The sequence below is a fragment of the Muntiacus reevesi genome, chromosome 16 (genome assembly GCF_963930625.1).
Source record: "Muntiacus reevesi chromosome 16, mMunRee1.1, whole genome shotgun sequence".
In the NCBI taxonomy this organism is placed as follows: Eukaryota; Metazoa; Chordata; class Mammalia; order Artiodactyla; family Cervidae; genus Muntiacus; species Muntiacus reevesi.
The window spans coordinates 52,347,301-52,366,812 of record NC_089264.1 but is presented as its reverse complement, the minus strand read 5'-3'; the positions used below and the strand labels follow the sequence as shown (position 1 = coordinate 52,366,812).

Below are 19,512 nucleotides of genomic sequence, written 5' to 3'. Positions count from 1 at the left end.
GCCTTTGTGTTTCACATTTATGTTTATGTGCTACTATTTTGGGTTAACTTTTGTAAAGAGTATAATATTTGTGTCTGGATTCATTCTTTTTGCATGTGGATGTTCACTTCTTCCAACTCCGTTTGTTGAAGAGACTGACTTGGCTCCATTGTATTGCCTTTTTTCCTTCGTCAAAGATCAGTTGGTTGTATTTCCTGGGTTCTCTATTCTGTTCTATTGATCTTTGTGTCAATTCTTAGGTGGTCACTACCACACTGTCTTGATCACTGTAGCTTTATAGTTCACCTTGAAGTCAGGGAGGGTCAGCCCTCCAATGCTGATCTTCCTTAATACAGTAAATCCCTTATATATGAATGAGTTCTGTTCTGAGAGCGAGTTTATAAGTCCATTTTGTTCCTAAGTCCAACAAAGTTAACCTAGGTACTCAACTAACACAATTAGCTATATAGCATTATGCTGTAATAGGTTTAATATATTTTTCACACAAATAATACATAAAAAACACAAAAAATAAAGGAATCATTTTTAATCGTGCAGTACCTTGCATGATGCAGCTTTGGATTGCATTCTGCAATGGCTGCTGCAACCTTCATGTACCATTCTATATCTGGGTCCTGTCCCTCAAGAACAAACAGTACCTCCTCAAATAAAGAAAACCTCCTTGCCATTTCCTGTGTCATGAGTCTCTTTGGTTTTTCAGTTCCTCCTTCTTCCTTTTGTTTCTCTTGGTTCTTTCTCTATTGCACATCTGCTGTCTCATCCACATTAAAAACCTGCCTAGGTAAATGAAAGCATTAGCTGCTCAATGGTGTCCAACTCTTGGCGGCTTCATGGACTGTAGCCCACCAGGCTTCTCTGTTCATGGGGTTCTCCAAGCAAAAATATTGGAGTGGGTTGCCATTTCCTTCTCCAGGGGATCTTCCTAACTCAGCGATTGAACCCAGGTCTCCTGAATTGCAGGCAGATTCTTTACCATCTGAGCCGCCAGGGAAGACTAAGTAAACACTTGCTTTCATCAATAATTTCCAAAGTATTTCAGGAAACTCCCAGCCAGCATTAAGCTAAGTGGGATTGATGCTGATCCAGGTGCTGCTAGTGGTAAAGAACTCACCTGCTGATGCAGGAGACGTAAGAAACGCTGCTTTGATTCCTGGGTCAGGAAGACCCCCTGGATTAGGGCATGACAACCCACTCCAGTATTCTTGCCTAGAGAATTCCAAGGACGGAGGAGCCTGGCCGGCTACAGTCTGTAGGGTCACAAAGAGTCAGACATGACTGAAGCAACTTAGCATGCATGCCTCCACACACTGAGAGGTTTCTCCATTTCCTCTCTCACTTTTCCGTGCTTCTTAAATATTATTGCCAACATCATCGACATCATCAGCACAGCAGACTTCACATGTTCTATAATCTTCACAAGTCTTTTTTCTTTAGAATCATACCAGAACAATTCATGTTATAAGAACAAGAGATGTCTATCATCTTTTGATCTCACTCCACTCTTTCAATTATTTTCACTTTTGTTTCCATCATTATTTCTTGGCGCTTCTTAGCAGTACCAACTGTATCACCACTGCTTTTACTCTTTTTTCCATACATCCTGGGTTTGAAATAAAGATATTGCACTACTGTATACTCCATAGAACAAAAAAGTACACAACATCACTGCCACGTGTAGAGAATGCACGCACATGATGAAGTATGCCAGGCACGTGAGCTGACTTACATGATTGGACATACAGACACACGTTCACATCTTTGAAAGTTCACAACTTGCACGTTTGTATTCTGTATTCTGTTGGCCAGTCTGAGTGATATTTTCTTTTTGATTTGGAAAATTAACTTCTTACTCACTTGACTTTCCAATCCACATACCAAAGCTATACAGTATTTAGGAATAAGCCTAATAAAATGTATATAGTACACGTGTGGAGACTTTGGCAATGCTTCATTGAAAGACATTGGAAAACAACACAAATTGAAGCATATATTACAGGTAATAGATTTAAGGACACAATATATTAAAGATGTCATTTTCCTCCAAACTGACCCATATGCCAGAGGCAATTACTAACAAAACCCCAACAGTTTTTTCTTGTGGACCTTAGCAAACTGATTCTATTTTATATGAATGGGAAAGTTTCAAGGAAAACAAACAAACAAAAATTTGTCTGGATAAGAATGATATGATATGGCTTACCTATCAGGGATCAACTTATTATAAAGCCTTAAAAGTTATGACTGTTAGTTTAGCTCAAAACTATATAACAAGACTGACCAGTGCAACAGTTCAGAAGAAAATCCGTTATATGACAGAGGAAGCTTCACAGATTGTTAGGGAAAGAAATAACCATTCAATAAATCATGCTGTCTATCCACATAAAAACAATACATGAATTCCTACCTCACATTGTATGTAAAAGTCAATTTCAGATGGATTGAAGACTTACATGAAATCCAAACTTTTAAAATTATAAGATAATAATGAAGAACATTTTTATAATTTAGGAAATAGAAGTATTTTAGGACTGGGACAAAAAACACTGATAATAAAAGAAATATGATAAATTAGTCACATAAATATAAAAATACAGGCCACAAATTGACAAAGGTTTAGCACTTAGACCATTAAAAAATCGTGCAAATAAATGTATAAAGTTCAAAAATGAGCAAGAAATTACCTGACATATAAGTTACCTAGCATGTAAGTTACCACACAGTTACCTGACATATAAGAAAACACAAATATCTAATAAAAGCCATTATGGAAGATGTCACCTTCATTTTAATCAGAGAACTTCAGATGAAAGCCACAAAAGTCCATTTTACAACTATTAGATTTTCAGATTACAAAATCTGACAATATGCAAGGCTAAAAAATATAAAAGTCAATACTGGGAGGATGAAATTTAGTTCTGCCAGTTTGTAAACCCTGTAAAACTGCACATGTGCGTATGCTATGTCCAGCAATAAGGCTGGTGGGTACTCTGAAGCGCTTACACAAGTATACTTTGAGTGAAGAATAATCATAATTCTAATATCCGTGTTAGCAAGAATTGAAACTACCCGAATGTCCCCCAATAAGAACACTGATAATTGAAATACGAAGCTGTTCAATAGAATATTATACAGAAATGAGAACAAACGTTATACAATTATAAATGGAACAGCAAGACCATAAGACTATATGCAGAAGGGTAGCATTTTTACAAATGGCACGCACAGACAAAGCCAAACAAGACATTATATATGGATGAATAAAAATATGTTGATGAATGTGAAAAAATTAAAAGCAAAGGAATGAGTCAAAATTTTCTAATAGTGGTCAACTTTGGTGAAAAATGAAGAGTAATTAGGGTAGGGAGGTAAGGGGTAGGATGGGAAGAGACAAGTAAGGAGATGTAATTGTATTGATGATATATAATTTCTTCAGTTATGTGATAGCTTTACCAGTTTCTCCATTTTATTATTCTTTATGACATATATATTATACAAATATTCTTATATATGACTCACATATATTTTGATAAGGTGATCTTAAAATCAATAGCATTTTGTAGAAATGGCATTTTTCATGCAAAAAAAAAACAATTTCCCATCTAATTCTCTAAGATATTTTTTGCATAATATGAAATAAGCTTCTATTTAATAAATTAATTTCTTATTTCATTACTATCAAGAAATCTTTTCTGGCTTATAATTAAATAACTGTCATGTTTTGCCCAGAAATCATTCACACATGAAGGAATGTACTACAACAAAGACCTTTATTCTTTACATTCAAACTACATTTTGACATCAAATCATTTTATCTTTTTTATATTCTGAGGCATGAATTGCTTCATTGTATTTCTATTTCCACAGAAAATGTTCAGCTAACTTTTACTCTTTGATATAAGAATGTTAAATAAATAGTTCATATAGGTTTTTATTTAATTGTTTTATGCTCCTCTGGATAGGGAAAATGCATCTCCCATGTCTAGCACTAATAGCAGCAGAGCCATATCAAATTTATCAATTTAGTATTGTCAGAAAGTCCAGAAAATTACTGGCATGATTTATTTTTCCACAAATTTACACATTATTTAATTCACCTAATTCAACATAGCACCAACTATGTTGTAATTATGCTGAGTGATTATAAATGGAAAAGAGAATTTAATAACACTATGGTGTGATTTAAGATATACAAAAGAATAGGACTAGCCCTAAGAGAGGAGCAGTCAATCCCTTCTGGAGATCATAGACTGTCTTGACATAAGGAGAGAGCTGAGCTTCAACTTATAGAACAAATGAGAGTTCTACAGCTAAACATGGTAGAAAAAGCAGAGAGATCATGTACTAAAGCAAAGAAATGGAGAAGAAAAAAGAAATTTGGCCAGTAATTCTGAATTGATGACAAACGGCAAGAATGCCAGACAAAATCACACACACACACACACAAACACACAAGTTAGACAAACTCTGAAGCTGGAAAGAAAATCCCTAGCTCTGGGGGAATAAAAATCTCAAAAAGCTAGAATTCTTTTTCCTCCCTAGGAAACACAAGGGACTGATTCCATGAGTCAGCCTGCCCCAATCCCACCAGTCATGCACACACACCAGATGTGTGGGGTCTGGACTCTAACACGCACTCGGACATATTACATACAGCCTCCAGCTGTCAGCTAGAACTAACTCAGTCATAAAACTGGAATCCCCAGGAGGACAGTACTGGCCTTGAAATGAGAAGCAACAAAAACAACTGAAACCCTTTGAACACTGTCTCAAGAAAGCAGCAAAGAAGCAGGCAAAAGCTTCTCTGGGTGGAAAGGAGGGGAGAGGAATGGCTGATCTGATCAAAAATTATAGTCAATACTCGGAAATAAACTTCTAAGGCTAAATTCATAGAGTAGAATTAGTATGAAAGAGAATTTACTAGTTTACACCATGTCAATAGCTATCATAGTTAATATCATGCTCATAGGTAAAATAATCTGAATGGGACTTAAAATGGAAGTGTTTACAATGATTAAAGGAATAAAAGAAGAAATAGTAAGCATAATGAAAAACTAGAGAACCTCAGAAAAGATATTTTTAAAGATTTTTAAATATAGCAATAGCCTTTTAGAAAAGAGAATTATAATTATTAAAATGAACAGCTGAAACAATTGACAGTAAAATTGGTAAAATACATGATAAATCTAAGAAAATCTCCACAAATGTAGCATGTAAAACATTAAAAATATTTAAGATTAAGGTGGACATTCATATAAATTATGTTTAACCTATTTATGTTTACTTAATATAAATGATTTTATTTATATATTTTCTCTTTAATTTCACCATGCTGTTTTCTTGTTTTTTTTCTGTTACCACTTTACCATATGAATTTTTACTTTTCTTTTGCTTTTATATTATTTATATTCAATTCTAGATTTTTGAAAATGAGTTACTGTCCTATTCTTGATCTGTTAAATTTTATTTTATCTTCAACTCATTAATTTTATCTATTTATTTATTTTGCTAAGAACAAGTGAGCATTTGTATTTAAAAAAAAAAAAAAACAAACTTGCTTGTTAGGTGAAAACCCTAATTCCACATCTTCCCTTCAAATCTCTGAAGGCTTTTAGTCCATTTATCCTTGATATTTCATGCTACACAGAATGAGCCTGGGGCTAGACTGATTTTATTCCTTCTTACTTAATCTGTTTCTGCTGAATGAATGCTTATAGAATTACATTTTATTTAAAAATACATTCCAATTTCTTATGTCTAAAGTATAGATTTATTTTTTTCATAAATTTTGAAATCAACACTTTCTAACTCAAGGTTTTAGTCAACATCAGAAAATTACATTTCTATGCCTTTGATTATTACTTCTTTCATGGTTGTTTTGGTCACTTTCTCAATGGTACTTAAAATTCTTAAGTTATATCACTTTAGATGAGTCCTTATCATATCTTGGTGACTTTTCATTTCAGTTTCTTATCTTTGTATCTCACCCTGTTGTTCTTTATTCTTTTCCACTCCATACTGATGGTTATTTCTATATTTTTTTGTTGTTATTTTTGTTCTTCTTTGAAGTCTTGGGGTTGATTGGTATTATTTTTTTTACCTTACAACATCATGGAGGAGATGAGTATTTTCTTATCTTCAAATGAACATCTGTCCACCCATGTTCAATTTGGTTGCCATTTGAATCTTTCATAGATCTAGACGGCAAAATTTCTAAACCAGTTTTCAGTGTCTAGTCGTTTTTGCTGAGTATGATTTCTCTGAACAAAGGTGTAACCTTCTTCTATCGGTATTGACTAGATTTCCAGTACTTCAAGTCAATGAAGTATATGAAAATGTGCCACCCCCAATATGCATATCTTTAAGAGATCTTATTGCCTCTACTATTATCCCTTTATTTTGGCAATTTCATTTTTGACAGTGCAATACATTGCCTTCAATTTCTCTCTACATTCTGCCCTGTTGTTTCTGAGGAATGTGGGAATACAGCAAGGGAGAGGCAGAAGAAACATTGACCTAGTCACTTGCACAAATGATATTTGTGTATGGCAGGGATACATTCTTATTCTCACTGGTGTATATAGACTATGAATAAGATCAACAATTGGGAACAGGAAATTGTTTTATTACTATCTTTCTGGCAAATGTAGCTACTTTGTTTTATAATAAGTACATGTCAACACAAACTTACTTTAATTAATCCTTTGCAACCTACCCTAAAGGCAACTGAAAAATTTACTAGATTTTAGCAATAGGTTACCAATAAGAATCAAATTTTAGAGTTAAGCTCTCATCTTTAAATATATATGTATATACACATATAAAATATATGTATATAAAATATGAGGATATTTGAAAGAGAATGTCTTAATCTGTTAAGACTAATATGTTTAAATAGGAAGCTCCAGGATATTTTTGGTTTTAAATCTTACTTTACCATGATATACAGGAACATGGATTAACTCAATGCCAATTAGGATATCATACATATAATTTTGTATAGCAAAAGCACATACAACTGAATCGTGTCTATATTTCTATGTTCGTTCTCACGTACCTAATACTAAGAAAAGTTTAACTTGGTCTCCTGGACAATGTTCTACTATTGTCAGCTTCCCAAATTAGAAACACAGTGGTAAAGAGCAAATAATCTACCTCTCAATTTCTAATCTTACAGCCTCAAACTAAATACATGGCAGATCCATGTGCTATATGGAGTCATGATTTGAAATAAACTATGAGAGTCCAAACCAAGCTTGCACACTTCTTAGGCAGTCTTCCCTCAGGATCTGGGTGCAAGAGACTGATTCCAGGACCCCCATAGATTCCAAACTCTGTGGATGTTCAAGTCCCTTTTGTAAATGGCATAGGCTTTGCACATAACCTAGACGCACATCTTCTTTTTAATCATCTCAAGACTAATTATAATACTTGATACAGTGTAAATGGTATATAAATAGTTGCCAGCGCATGGCATATTCAAGTTTTGCCTTAGGGAACTTGCTAGAGTTTTTAAAAAAATATTATCGACCTGTGATAGATTGATCCTCAGATGTACAACCTGCGGATAATTGTAATACAAGTTCTTAGTCCCATTGAGTTTCAGACTTCCAAGTGATAAAATGAAGGTGAGGTGGTGCACAGATTGGATGAGATAATATACATAAGGAATCGGGTTTAAAAACTTAGCTTCTCAGTTAATAATTGTTATTATTTCTGTCTAAAGTTGTTTCTCCCTCTAATGTTTTTTCCAAAAGGAAAAAAAAAATTGCCTTCAGAATCAAAGAATGTGAAGGTTCCTGTTTACCTTTCTTATTAGGAAAAAAAAAAAAAGTATTAAGTGAAAGGACAGAAACAAAGATCAAGTTACTATTTGTGTGTGTGTGTGTGTGTTTAGTCACTAACTTGTGTCTGACTCTTTTGCGACCCCATAAACTGTAGCTCTCCAGACTCCTCTGTCCGTGGAATTTTCCAGGCAAGAATACCAGAGTGGGTTGCCATTTCCTTCTCTAGGGAATCTTCCTGACCCAGAGATCAAACCTGCATCTCCTACACTGGTAGGCATTGGCAGGCGGATTCTTTCACCATTGAGTCACCAAGGAAACTCCTACTATTATTTAGTGTACACTATCTATTGCTAACATTTCATATCTGTTTTATTTCTGGCTGGCAACTCATTATATTTATTAGTCTCATTTGTGGGGAATTTTTTAAGTTATAAAAATTAGGACAGAAAGGAAACTGCCTATGTGGCAAATATAGACTCAAATTTATTTTTAAAAAGATCAGGTTATTTTTTTTCTACATTAATGGAACACTTAAACATAGAAATTAAAATCATTATATCACACTTTATAATTAACCATATCATAAATTTTTTGAAAGAGAGGATTAATTTTGCCTCTTTTGTGTCAATCTATTCTCATAGCATACTTTTGGACCCATTACAGCTAAAACCATTACCCTTCTAGATCCACAATATTTTATTTCTATATTAAAAATATTTCATCATATTTCAATGCTGATACTTAACTATATCTGATTACACTTTTAATCATGTTTATTTGTTTATCATCAAGTCAGCTAGAGACGTTAGGGTCAAACTTACCTGTTGAGGTATAAAGGTATGATTCTGTTTGTTGTGGTACTAGCTGTTCTTTTATGATCTATTTCAGACCCAAGATTTTTTTTGTCGGGGTGTGGAGAACAAGGTAGAAATACAATGACTGGCTTCTGAAAAGGATGTGTTGATGGGTGCTGAATATGAATCATAGGGCTTGTGGATAGTACTGAGTAGGAAGTATCTTGCTGAGTTTTTAAATATGCCACCAGAGATGGGTCAATTGGTTGAACCTAAACAAAGAAAAAAAAGGATATATATTGCTACATCTTAATAGCAGAAGATGCAAAGTATCAGCACATGTCTAAGTCAATTTTCTAAAAATTTACTAGAACGTAGTTTTATACATTTTTCTCTGCATTGTTGGCTAGAATCAACACTATCTTATCTTATAAATAATTATAGCAATTGGTCCTCTTTTAACAAAGTCTTTGTAAAATCTAGGTTTCTTGTTCTATGTTATAAATAACTGAGAATTACAATTACTCTTAATTGTAGGCAACAAAATGACCCAGAAAACAAAATAGACATTTTACATAATTTCTAATTATAACTAGTGTTAAATCAAGTGACCTTCAGAAACTAGACAAACAAGACTACATTTATTTGTTTCCTTTCACATAAGAATGACTAATAAAAATAACTAGCATGATTTCAAAATTTCAGAGCTTATATAAAATATTTACGAATCAATTATTAATAGTATGTTTTCTTCCTGACTTTTCTTCTCTTACCCATTATGGTAACAACTGGGAGAAATTAGGAGAGCACGAGAGAGAGTTAAGCTAGAAGGATAGGAAATATTGAGGAAATATGTCTTCCAAAATGTATACTGATACATAGTTGTACATCTTGTAAATAATGTTTGTATGAATTAAATTCTCATCTCCAAAAGAACTGTTCTATAATTAAATATAACCAAATATTCATAATCATAAATGTTTTAATTGATTAGCTTCTTTTTTAAACATCTCGCAGGTGGAATTCTTGAATTATATGAAAGCCCCAAAGTCCAACATTAATTCTATCATAAATATTCAACATTTTTTTCGTCAACAAATATCATAAACAACACAACAAAACAACACAAAAATTAGCTAGAAAAGGCTTTAAAATAAGTCAGGGATTTATTTAGGAATGAGATTTAATATGCTGTAAATCATCACTATTTCACTGATGACACCATAAGTTAGGTGATTAAAAGTATGAAAATTCATTTATTGCTATATTAAATATTTGTACCTTCTTCCCTTTTAGAACAAAGTTTGATAACCCACAAAAAGGCTCACCAGTTTTTAGTATTTACCTTTATTTGTACAAGCACTGGTGAGTTGAAAACTTCTGGAGGGTAATTTAAGGATATTCGGGAATCCATGCTTGTCTTATGAGTAAGACCTTTCTTTGTCACTGTAAAGGACTCTTTCTTTAAACAAGACACAACAGAAAAGATCCCCAACTTATAAACTTTCACTTCAGCACAGGTCCCCTGTGTGGATTGAAGGATATTAAGACAATGACATTAAAACACATTAGCAGTGCATTATTCTGGAAGTACATGCTGGACGTATTCTACAGCTGTGGGAAAAAACGAAAAAACAACAGCTATATGCTGTTCCTGTCACTGAGAATTTCTTCATTAACCCCAAATGGATGGTCCTTTCATGAGATAAACTAGAAGTAGTTACCAGGAGTTTCTCAAATTTGAGCCACACAATAGGAAAAAAGAGAAATAAATATACTTTTAAATTTAAATTATTCCCCTGAAAAGGTAAATGGATAATGGGCAACCACATTTAGTGTTTCCACAAGTATTAATCATGTTTGGAATCCAATCCTTTTTTACCAGAATGGACTTTAAGTACTGGCTTCTATCCAGAAAGTTTAACAGTTTTAGAAATTCCGAGGGCTAAAATTTCTTCATTTGGGTAGTTTACACAAATCCTACAGCACTTGTATTGTCAGCAAATTCCTCCCTCTGACAATTCATAACCTCCTGATAAAGTCATTTTCTCTGGTTCTCTCTTCCGTGCAGGGGGAGCGGATGATTGCAAAGAGACGCACTTGTGTTTCTTTTTTATATAGTGACATTTAAATTTTGAATGCATATATGCAAGGACATTTTGAAGCTTTTTTATCACACAGGAAGGAACTGTGATCATAAATGAAAGCATAATTATCTACTCATATAATCACCAAAGCTTAAAACGAAGAGGAGGTCTTAGAAGTAATCTGGTCTATTCAATGCTTCCCCAAACACCAGCAGAGCTCCACCCAGGCATGAGAGGATAATCATCCAGACACACACACAAACATTTCAGGGACAATCACAATGGAAAATAATCTATCATTTGAAAACTGACTAAGGAAGAGGTTTCACAATATCTGCATGAATCTGTTGCTGGGAAAATTCACGGCATGATGAATGTTCTTAATTGGCCAGAGGGAAAATGGTGAGAGGTAAGAAAAAAGGTTTTCTCGGAACTCATGATGGTTGCCACGCAGTTAAAGTATATTTGGCAGATACTGGGGAAACGGAAGGATTTTTAAGCAGGGGAGTGTCATGAGCAGAATTCTGACGATAGTTTATCTGACTCCAGAATTAGATTTCTCAAATGTCGTATGAACCACATAAAAATTTGGAAGGAATCCAGAGTTTAAATTTTCTTAGGCTAAATATAGGGATGACTACCATTAGAAAACTATTAAAAGAAAAGTATATGCTTTTATTTTTCTCAGTAGAAATGTTCTCTCTTTTTTTCTTTTGCACTATTTATTAACCATCTTCATATCTATTTGATGAAAAGCATATGTGCTATGAACAGTATTTGTTATTATTGTGATAGTCACTCAGATAGGTCAATGGTAAAAGGCCACAAGCTACTTACAGACTTCCTAGACTAAATAGAAAATGTCTTAGTTGCATGAATTGGAGTAAATAATTAGAACAAGCACAGCTTTCATATTCAACTGTATAATCTTATTTATAACTCAGAAAAGACCCAAATTGGAAGAGGAAGAGATGAGTCAAGAAGAATTCTTTGTACGTATGGCATTTTTTTACATTTATTCCCTACCCCCCTCTACAAATAATGACAACTTATATAAAGCTGAAAAGTAAATAATTTTAATTATTTAAAAATAAGTTCTAGTGGTCCAGAGAAGAACTTCAAATTTTAGTTCCCATCAACTCTATGCTCAGTTTAATAATTGTACATATATTCTTTCTTCAAAACATATGATTTTGTCACCACAGATGGCTTGCAGTTCAGTTCAGTTCAGTTACTCAGGCGTGTTGGACCCTTTGTGACCCCATGAGCTGCAGCGTGCCAGGCTTCCTTGTCCATCACCAACTCCCAGAGCTTGCTCAGACTCATATTCATCGTGTCGGTGGTGCCATCAAATCACCAAATCCTCTGTCATCTCCTTCTCCTGCCTTTAATCTTGCCCAGCATCAGGGTCTTTTCCCGTGAGTCAGTTCTTCACATCAGGTGGCTAAAGTATTGGAGCTTCATCTTCAGCATCAGTCCTTCCAATGAATATTCAGGACTGATTTCCTTTAGGATGGACTGGTTGAATCTCCTTGCAGTCCAAGGGACTCTCAGGAGTCTTCTCCAACACCACAGTTCAAAAGAATCAATTTTTTGGCGCTCAGTTTTCTTTATGGTCCAACTCTCACATCCATACATGACTACTGGAAAAAACCATAACTTTGACTAACCGTCCTTTGTTGGCAGAGTAATGTCTCTGCTTTTTAATATGCTGTCTAGGTTGGTCATAACTTTCCTTCCAAGGAGCAAATGTCTTTTAGTTTCATAGCTACAGTGATTTTGGAGCCCAAGAAAATAAAGTCTCTCACTGTTTCTATTGTTTCCCCATATATATGCCATGAAATGATGGGACTGGATGCCATGATCCTAGTTTTTTGAAAGTTGAGTTTTAAGCCAGCTTTTTTGCTCTCCTCTTTCACTTTCATCAAGAAGCCGTTTAGTTCCTTTTTGCTTTCTACCCTAAGGGTGGAGTCATCTGTATATCTGAGGTTATTGATATTTCTCCCGTCAATCTTGATTCGAGCTTGTGCTTCATCAGCCTGGTATTTTGCATGATGTAGTCTGCATATAAGTTAAATAAGCAGGGTGACAATATACAGCCTTAATGTACTCCTTTCCCAGTTTGGAACCAGTCCGTTGTTCCATGTCCAGTTCTAACTGTTGCTTCCTTACCTGCATACAGATTTCTCAGAAGGCATGTAAGGTGATCTGGTATTCCCATCTCCTTCAGAATTTTCCATAGTTTGCTGTGATCCACACAGTCAAAGGTTTTAGTGTAGTCAATGAAGCAGAACTACATATTTTTCTGGAATTCTCTTGCTTTTTTGATGATCCAGTGGATGATGGCAATTTGATCTCTGGTTCCTCTGCCTTTTCTAAATCCAACTTGAACATCTGGAAGTTCTTGGTTCACGTACTGTTGAAGCCTGGCTTGGAGAATTTTGAGCATTACTTTGCTAGCATGTGAGATGAGTGCAGTTGTGCGATAGTTTGAACATTCTTTGGCATTGCCTTTCTTTCGGATTGGAATGGAATAGATGGCTTTAGAGTTATTATAATAAAGTCTACCATAAAAGTGATAGTTTATTAACTACTATCATGTGTTTATGGGCTTCCTTCTGTCATCTTGAGTGTATTTCTCATTTAATCCTTATTACCCTACAAGGTAGACACTATTATTGTATTCACTTTTAAGATGAAAAAACTGAGTCATAGCAAGGTTACATAATTTACTCAAGTTGACATTGCAAGCAACCAAAGTTTGATATAGGAACTAAACTTCAAACCCAGCCAATCTTCCTCCACAATCCATATCCTAACTACCACGTATATTGTTTTCCATATATATGCTAAACTTGATTTATATTAAACATGATTTTTCTCAGTGCATACACACACACAAGCACACACAGACACGCAAATTGTTTTAGTTTTTACATATTTTCTCCACCCATGAATGATAAAAGATAAAGCTACTGTCATCTAGAGATTCTAAACAGAAGCTCATCCCATTAGAAATGTTAGTCTAAACTAGTCTAAGATATGAAGCTAATTAAACAATGATGTTGGTTTTGCTTTCCAGGCAAAAATATAACACTTCTGGTTCCTAGACTCAAGTTTTTCACTCCCAAATTTGACCAAGAAGCTCTGCTGTTTGATCTTTATGTATAGAAAAATGAAACAAACAAAAATAACACATGAATTCACCAGCATAAATCCTTTATCAATCCTTCCATTTTTACCAATGAAGCAATTGTATCTATACAATGATCTGGTAGTCTGAGTTAATTGGTGAGAAGAAGAATCAAAGAGCAAATATAGGTGTAATCAAGGGCTGACCAACCTTGTAACTTCCTGTCTTTCCTTCCAGTGAATTTGGCGTTAGATAACTTGATTGAAGGTTTATGTCAGACACTTTCACCATGATATCTCTGTAGTTTCCCCTGTAACGTGCAGTAAATGGAATTGCAATGCATATTGGAAATGGAATCCTCTTTTCCATATCTGAGCACTCCACAGTGATGACATTGCTGACCAACTCTTCATTCTCACTCACTGTTAAAGAGCTCATGCTATTAATTATCCTGCATTGTAAGTGTTGTAGAACATAGGCTGGTGCTGCAACGTAACAAGACACTTGGGGAACAGTGTCATCACCCAGCACATCAAGATACCTGCAGGGGAAAGGGGACATCGTTCTCTTTCAGTTATTTGATTTATGGGCTATATAGTGAAATGCCTAAGAGTACCAGCTCTAGAGCCACACCGCTGTGGTGTGAATCCAGCTCTCCCACTTCTGACACTGTGACCTTGGGCAAGATACACAACTTCTCTGTGCCTCAGCTTCCTCAACTGTAAAACAGGGAAAAATAACACCAGTCTCATATGAAGGCTGTGGGAATTGCATGAACAATTATACAGTAAAGTCATTTAAAGGCTGTGCCTGGCACATAGCAAGTACCATGTCAGTTATCCTTTGTTATCGTTGTTATTACAGTTATTACTTAGGTGGTCGATTCATCTCTCAGTTTTGCTCACTTCAAATTTAAGTGTGAAGATTGCTGAAGTTTCTTGATAAATCAAAAACTAATACCTGGATAGTTTTCTAAATTTTGAGGAAAGGAAATATATATATATATATACCATATAAATATATATATATGGTACTGGAATTGTTTAAATGCCATAAATCAAGTGATCATGCTTATTACATTTTTAAGAAAAATTGAGAAAGTATAAAAGTACTGTGAATGTACGTTTAATCAAGGTGAATAGAAACAGAATATTCACAGTCCTCGAAGAATCAATCCAAAAGCTTATTTTTATATTTGGTTTTACTCTTGCTTTCTGTACCATCAGCTTTGCCAAACATTTTAGAATCTTATAGATTTGAATTCAAATTTAATATTAGTTACTTACTAACTGTTTGATCTTTAACATCAATAATTATTATTAAAATAGCTATTAATAATATTTTAGCTCTTTCTATGATCAGGTTTTGTGCTATGCATTATTTCATTTAAATTCCCATGCAATGGGGTCAGGCATATCCTACTGTCATTATCATTTTATAGATAAAGAAACTGAGGTTTCGAAATTTTAACTTTCTGAAAATTACACAGATTTTTAAGTTGTAGAGTCAATAAATGAATTCATCTATCTTTAACACAAAAGCTCAAGCTTTCTATTATATCAGACTTCCTCAAATCATTCTAAAACAATGGTTTCATTATCCATTATAAACTGAAACAAATATCAAATCCACAATAGTGTGAAGATTGAATGATATAAAATGTTTCAACTTTTTATAATAGTGAATTAACATAAAATGAGTTTTCAATAAATATTAAATCTCTACATTATAACTACCAGCTTGTACTTCTCTTCTCGCTATTTCTCATTTCCTACCAGTGAGATGGCTGAAACATAAACAGTGTCAAAGAGAAATAAGAGAGTCTTTAAAAAAGATTTTTTTAAAAAAGAAGAGGATCTTTATAAAATACAGCATAAATACCCAGTTCTAAAATAATCAGATTTTAACTATTTTCAATTAATAAATTTAACTTTAAAGTGCCCTGGAACACAGAAATCTACAAAATATGTTGAAATAGAAGAGAAGGTTATTTATTTATATTTACAATTCTGAACCCATTTGGTTAGAAGGAATAGAAAATTATTCAAGTCATCAGTCTGTTTGAGTATTCTCTGATCATGATGATAATGGTACTTCAGAAAATTAAATACATGGTTTAGTGGAAGGTGCAATGATCCTGCCTTGTATCACTTCAAAAATGACTCTTCTGTGCCCTGGAAGCCCAACTCAATACACTCTACTTTCAAAAGCCTGACAGACAAAGGAAAGTGAGGAGACCTGTTAATGCTTCCATGTCCACAGATCTAATCAAACAGATCTAGTCCAGCCACTAAAATAATCATATTGGTTTATTCTAGTGTTGTTTCCCTTTGAGTCTGCATACATGAAGACAGCTACCTGAAAGAGATAGACTTTTTAAAAAATATTCTCCAGGGAGGAATCACAACAGATTCCGAGCTAGGTTTTGTTTATGACACTCATCTTTCTTGGGGCACCATGGGCATCCTAGCCTGAGGAGCTGCAATGAGTAGTCATCTAGTGAAACATGCAAGCCAAGCAAAATTGGTTACATTGCCACAAAGAGGAAACCACTGACCAGGAACACCTAAAGGAGGTGTGAGAGGGAGTGGTTCAGCAGTGACTCATTAGCTGATGCACTGAGTCATTTCTCAATGTGAGGATACAGAGTGTTAATGTTTTTCTCAAGTGAAATGGGAACCGCAGTATGACTGCTTTTAACAGTTGTTTTTCAGAAGCATAAGTCTTTCAAACCTGGGGGGTTTTTCATGCATCGAATGTGCTCCTGTGACATCTATGAAATTGACTGGACTTTCAAACATGTAGGGAACCTCAGAGCTCAACCCTTTCCTTTTCTAGATAAGATAACTAAGTCAAAGTGAGCAAATGACTTGCCTGAGACCATAGACTCATTTGTGGTGTTGTCCTGGAAATGGTATTGTGTGTCTGAAACAGCACAGATGGGATGTGATGTTTGATGGTGTGTGTGTGGTTGAGAAAGTGAGGGTTGGTGGTGGTGAAATAAATCAACGTAGAGATGTCTGGCTGAGAGTGAAGGTCAGCCAAGCAACAAGGTACTAGGCCCTTTAGATGATTTTCTCCTTTGATCTTATCAAATAATCCCAGGAAGTATATATAATTTCTACAAATAAGAAAATGGGTCTAAGAAATGAAACAAGTTGGTCAGGGTCACAGAACTAGTATGTAATAAAACAGGAGATAAATTTATGTCTATCTATCTTCCAAACCGATAATATTTTTATTCCCCATTGTCTTCTAAGAGTCTTATTTTTACTGGGAAAATATAACTTGTGAATATTTTATTTTATTTAGAGAAATGTGGATTATTATTACCTTATATAGGGGCAATGATTCATAAAATAGACCAGTTGATTTAAACATATTTTTTTGACGTCATGGGCTCTTTGAGAATCTGGTGAGAGTTCTAGACCATCTCCAAGAACATAAAGTAGTTGTGAAAATATATATTCAATTTTAAGAATCTCCCAAAGTTTATGCATGAGCCCTCCCAGAGTTCTACAGACACAGGTTACAGATACACGATGATTTATATTAATACATAAAATAAATGTGAGAATATGAAAACATACATAAAATAAATCAGAGGCTAGGAAATTCTCTTCTAATATTTGAACTCTGCAGTCTCCTAGTTTTTTTCTTTTTTTGTCTCATGATAATCTAAAGAGTACTGATTTAGGAAACTGTGTTCAGGACAATTGTTCATTTTAACCACTTTCTTATACAGTCAAGTCCTTCTTCCATTAAAGAAGCATTTTTTTTTTCAGGAAGCTGTAGGAAACTAACAATACTAGTAATAGCAGCCTTATAAATGTTTATGGGAGTAATTTAAACAGTTAATGATTTCTAATATCTTTTGGAGATATGAAATATAGATATAAAATTTTACTCATGCATAAATTGTTTTATATACAAGTAGAAACACATATAAGTAGGCATACACAAACACCTCTTACATTGTATTTACTTACTCCTTTTCCATTATGTTATTCTTTTGCTTTAGACTCTCTGAGTCACTGGGAAGACTATTCACACATTTATTGGAGCTATCACATGTTATTGAGGATGTGGTAATCTCTTCTCTTTGGCTTTCTGAGATCTCTTGAATTTCTCTTTCTGTTGTCTGGATTATGTCATGCAACTCTTCCCTGTTGCCATTTATGCTCTCAATAGTCATGTGTTCTATTTGTTTATCATCTTTATTTTCTGCATTATCTGGGAACATTTTGTTCTGTGACTCTTCTTGCCCTGTTACATCTCCATTCAATGATGTATTGTTTTCTTTTTCCACTAATTCTGAACTCCTATGTATTTTATTTTTTTTCAACTGGACCTGGTTTGTGTAATGACTTTCGTCTCCATTTGTGGGAGAAACAGTAGCTGTTTCTATGACATTTTGTTCCTCTCTTGCAGCAATGTCTGTTGCTTTGATATCTTGAATGGTGGACTTTGTCTGCAGTGGAGTACATTCATCATGCATGCCGCATAAATTACACATCTCCTTTTCTTCTTTCTTTAGAAATGTAGCAGTGCTCCCCAAATATTCATTTATTTTCATGAGGCACTCTATGAACGTAATGGTTTCTACACACAGAGACACAGAAAAAGAATAAATACAAAACTAAACCACATTATGTTTCTCCACTGACATGTAATAAAGTATGGAGAAATTATCCTAGAAATCTGTAAAGATCCTTGTGTGTGTAAGACCCTTACTAGGCTTTAAAGCCTGTATCCCTCTTGATGGAGAAATCATTTGTACAACTGTAATTTTTTTAATACATCTAGAAATTGGGGACAAATTGCTTTTTAACATAATAGCAAAGAGTAAATCCAATTCCTCTTGCTTGTGAAAATTCTTTGAATATTTGAAGGTATCAAGACCCCCCCCCTTGCCCCCCTGCCTCATAACATGCTGTCCTATTGAAGTCAACATCTCCCTCCATTCATTCATTCCTCATTTGGTATGATTTGGGGAAAATTATTTTTCTTCTTTGAATGTACTATATAGTTTATCAATGATCCATCCATAATGATTTGCCTGAAGTTTAGTGGAATGCTTCAAATGAGACTTGGGTAGCAGGCATGCCATATCTACATTATTTCTGTTGATGCAGATGCTATATTTTGTTGAGTACTTTGTTTGGTATTATGATTTAATTAGGTTCACACTATTCGTCCTGCTGGGCTTGTGATCACTGACAATTTTCAAATAAGCCTTTCAAAGAATAGCTCTAATGACACCAATTCTCTGGTTGGAACCTGGCTACTCAAAAACTAATAAACCAAGTCAAGCTTCTTTGCTCTGGTGTAAACCCTCACTGTGATCAGATCTAACATGGTCTCTCACTCCATCCCTATTTCTTATTATTTTTCTATTTATTCATTCCTCCTCTCCTCACAGCTGGGGTCACCTGATAGCTTCTTATAGGCTTAGCAACTCTCCAATCTTTAAAATTCAACTCTGAACTCAGGAATATATAATTTAAGGTGCCATATAGCTCAGTGTTGTCAAAGTCATCACTAAATCATCTTTAACTAGTCTAGCCTTATCGCGGGGCTATAATTCTGACTTTTTTTTTCTTTTTGTCTTGTATCTGAGAACCAGTCTTTATTTTGAACTCCTCTTCTAGGAACTGACCTTATCATTTTCCATGAATAATCATGTCGTCATATGTTGCTTAGAATCGCATTCA

At 34.4% G+C, this 19,512-nt stretch overlaps 1 protein-coding gene across 1 annotated transcript in view; it reads right to left on the bottom strand.

Annotated features, from left to right (window-relative positions):
* The window catches only part of DTHD1 (death domain containing 1), a 73,887-nt gene that overhangs the window by 53,252 nt on the left and 1,123 nt on the right, over nucleotides 1-19,512 (bottom strand). Inside the window, exons 2-5 of the mRNA XM_065907243.1 lie at nucleotides 17,788-18,400; nucleotides 14,009-14,339; nucleotides 9,924-10,103; nucleotides 8,606-8,850 (exon numbers count right to left, since the gene is read on the bottom strand). Coding sequence (XP_065763315.1) covers nucleotides 8,606-8,850; nucleotides 9,924-10,103; nucleotides 14,009-14,339; nucleotides 17,788-18,400 — 1,369 coding nt within the window. The remainder of the gene's footprint in view (nucleotides 1-8,605; nucleotides 8,851-9,923; nucleotides 10,104-14,008; nucleotides 14,340-17,787; nucleotides 18,401-19,512) is intronic.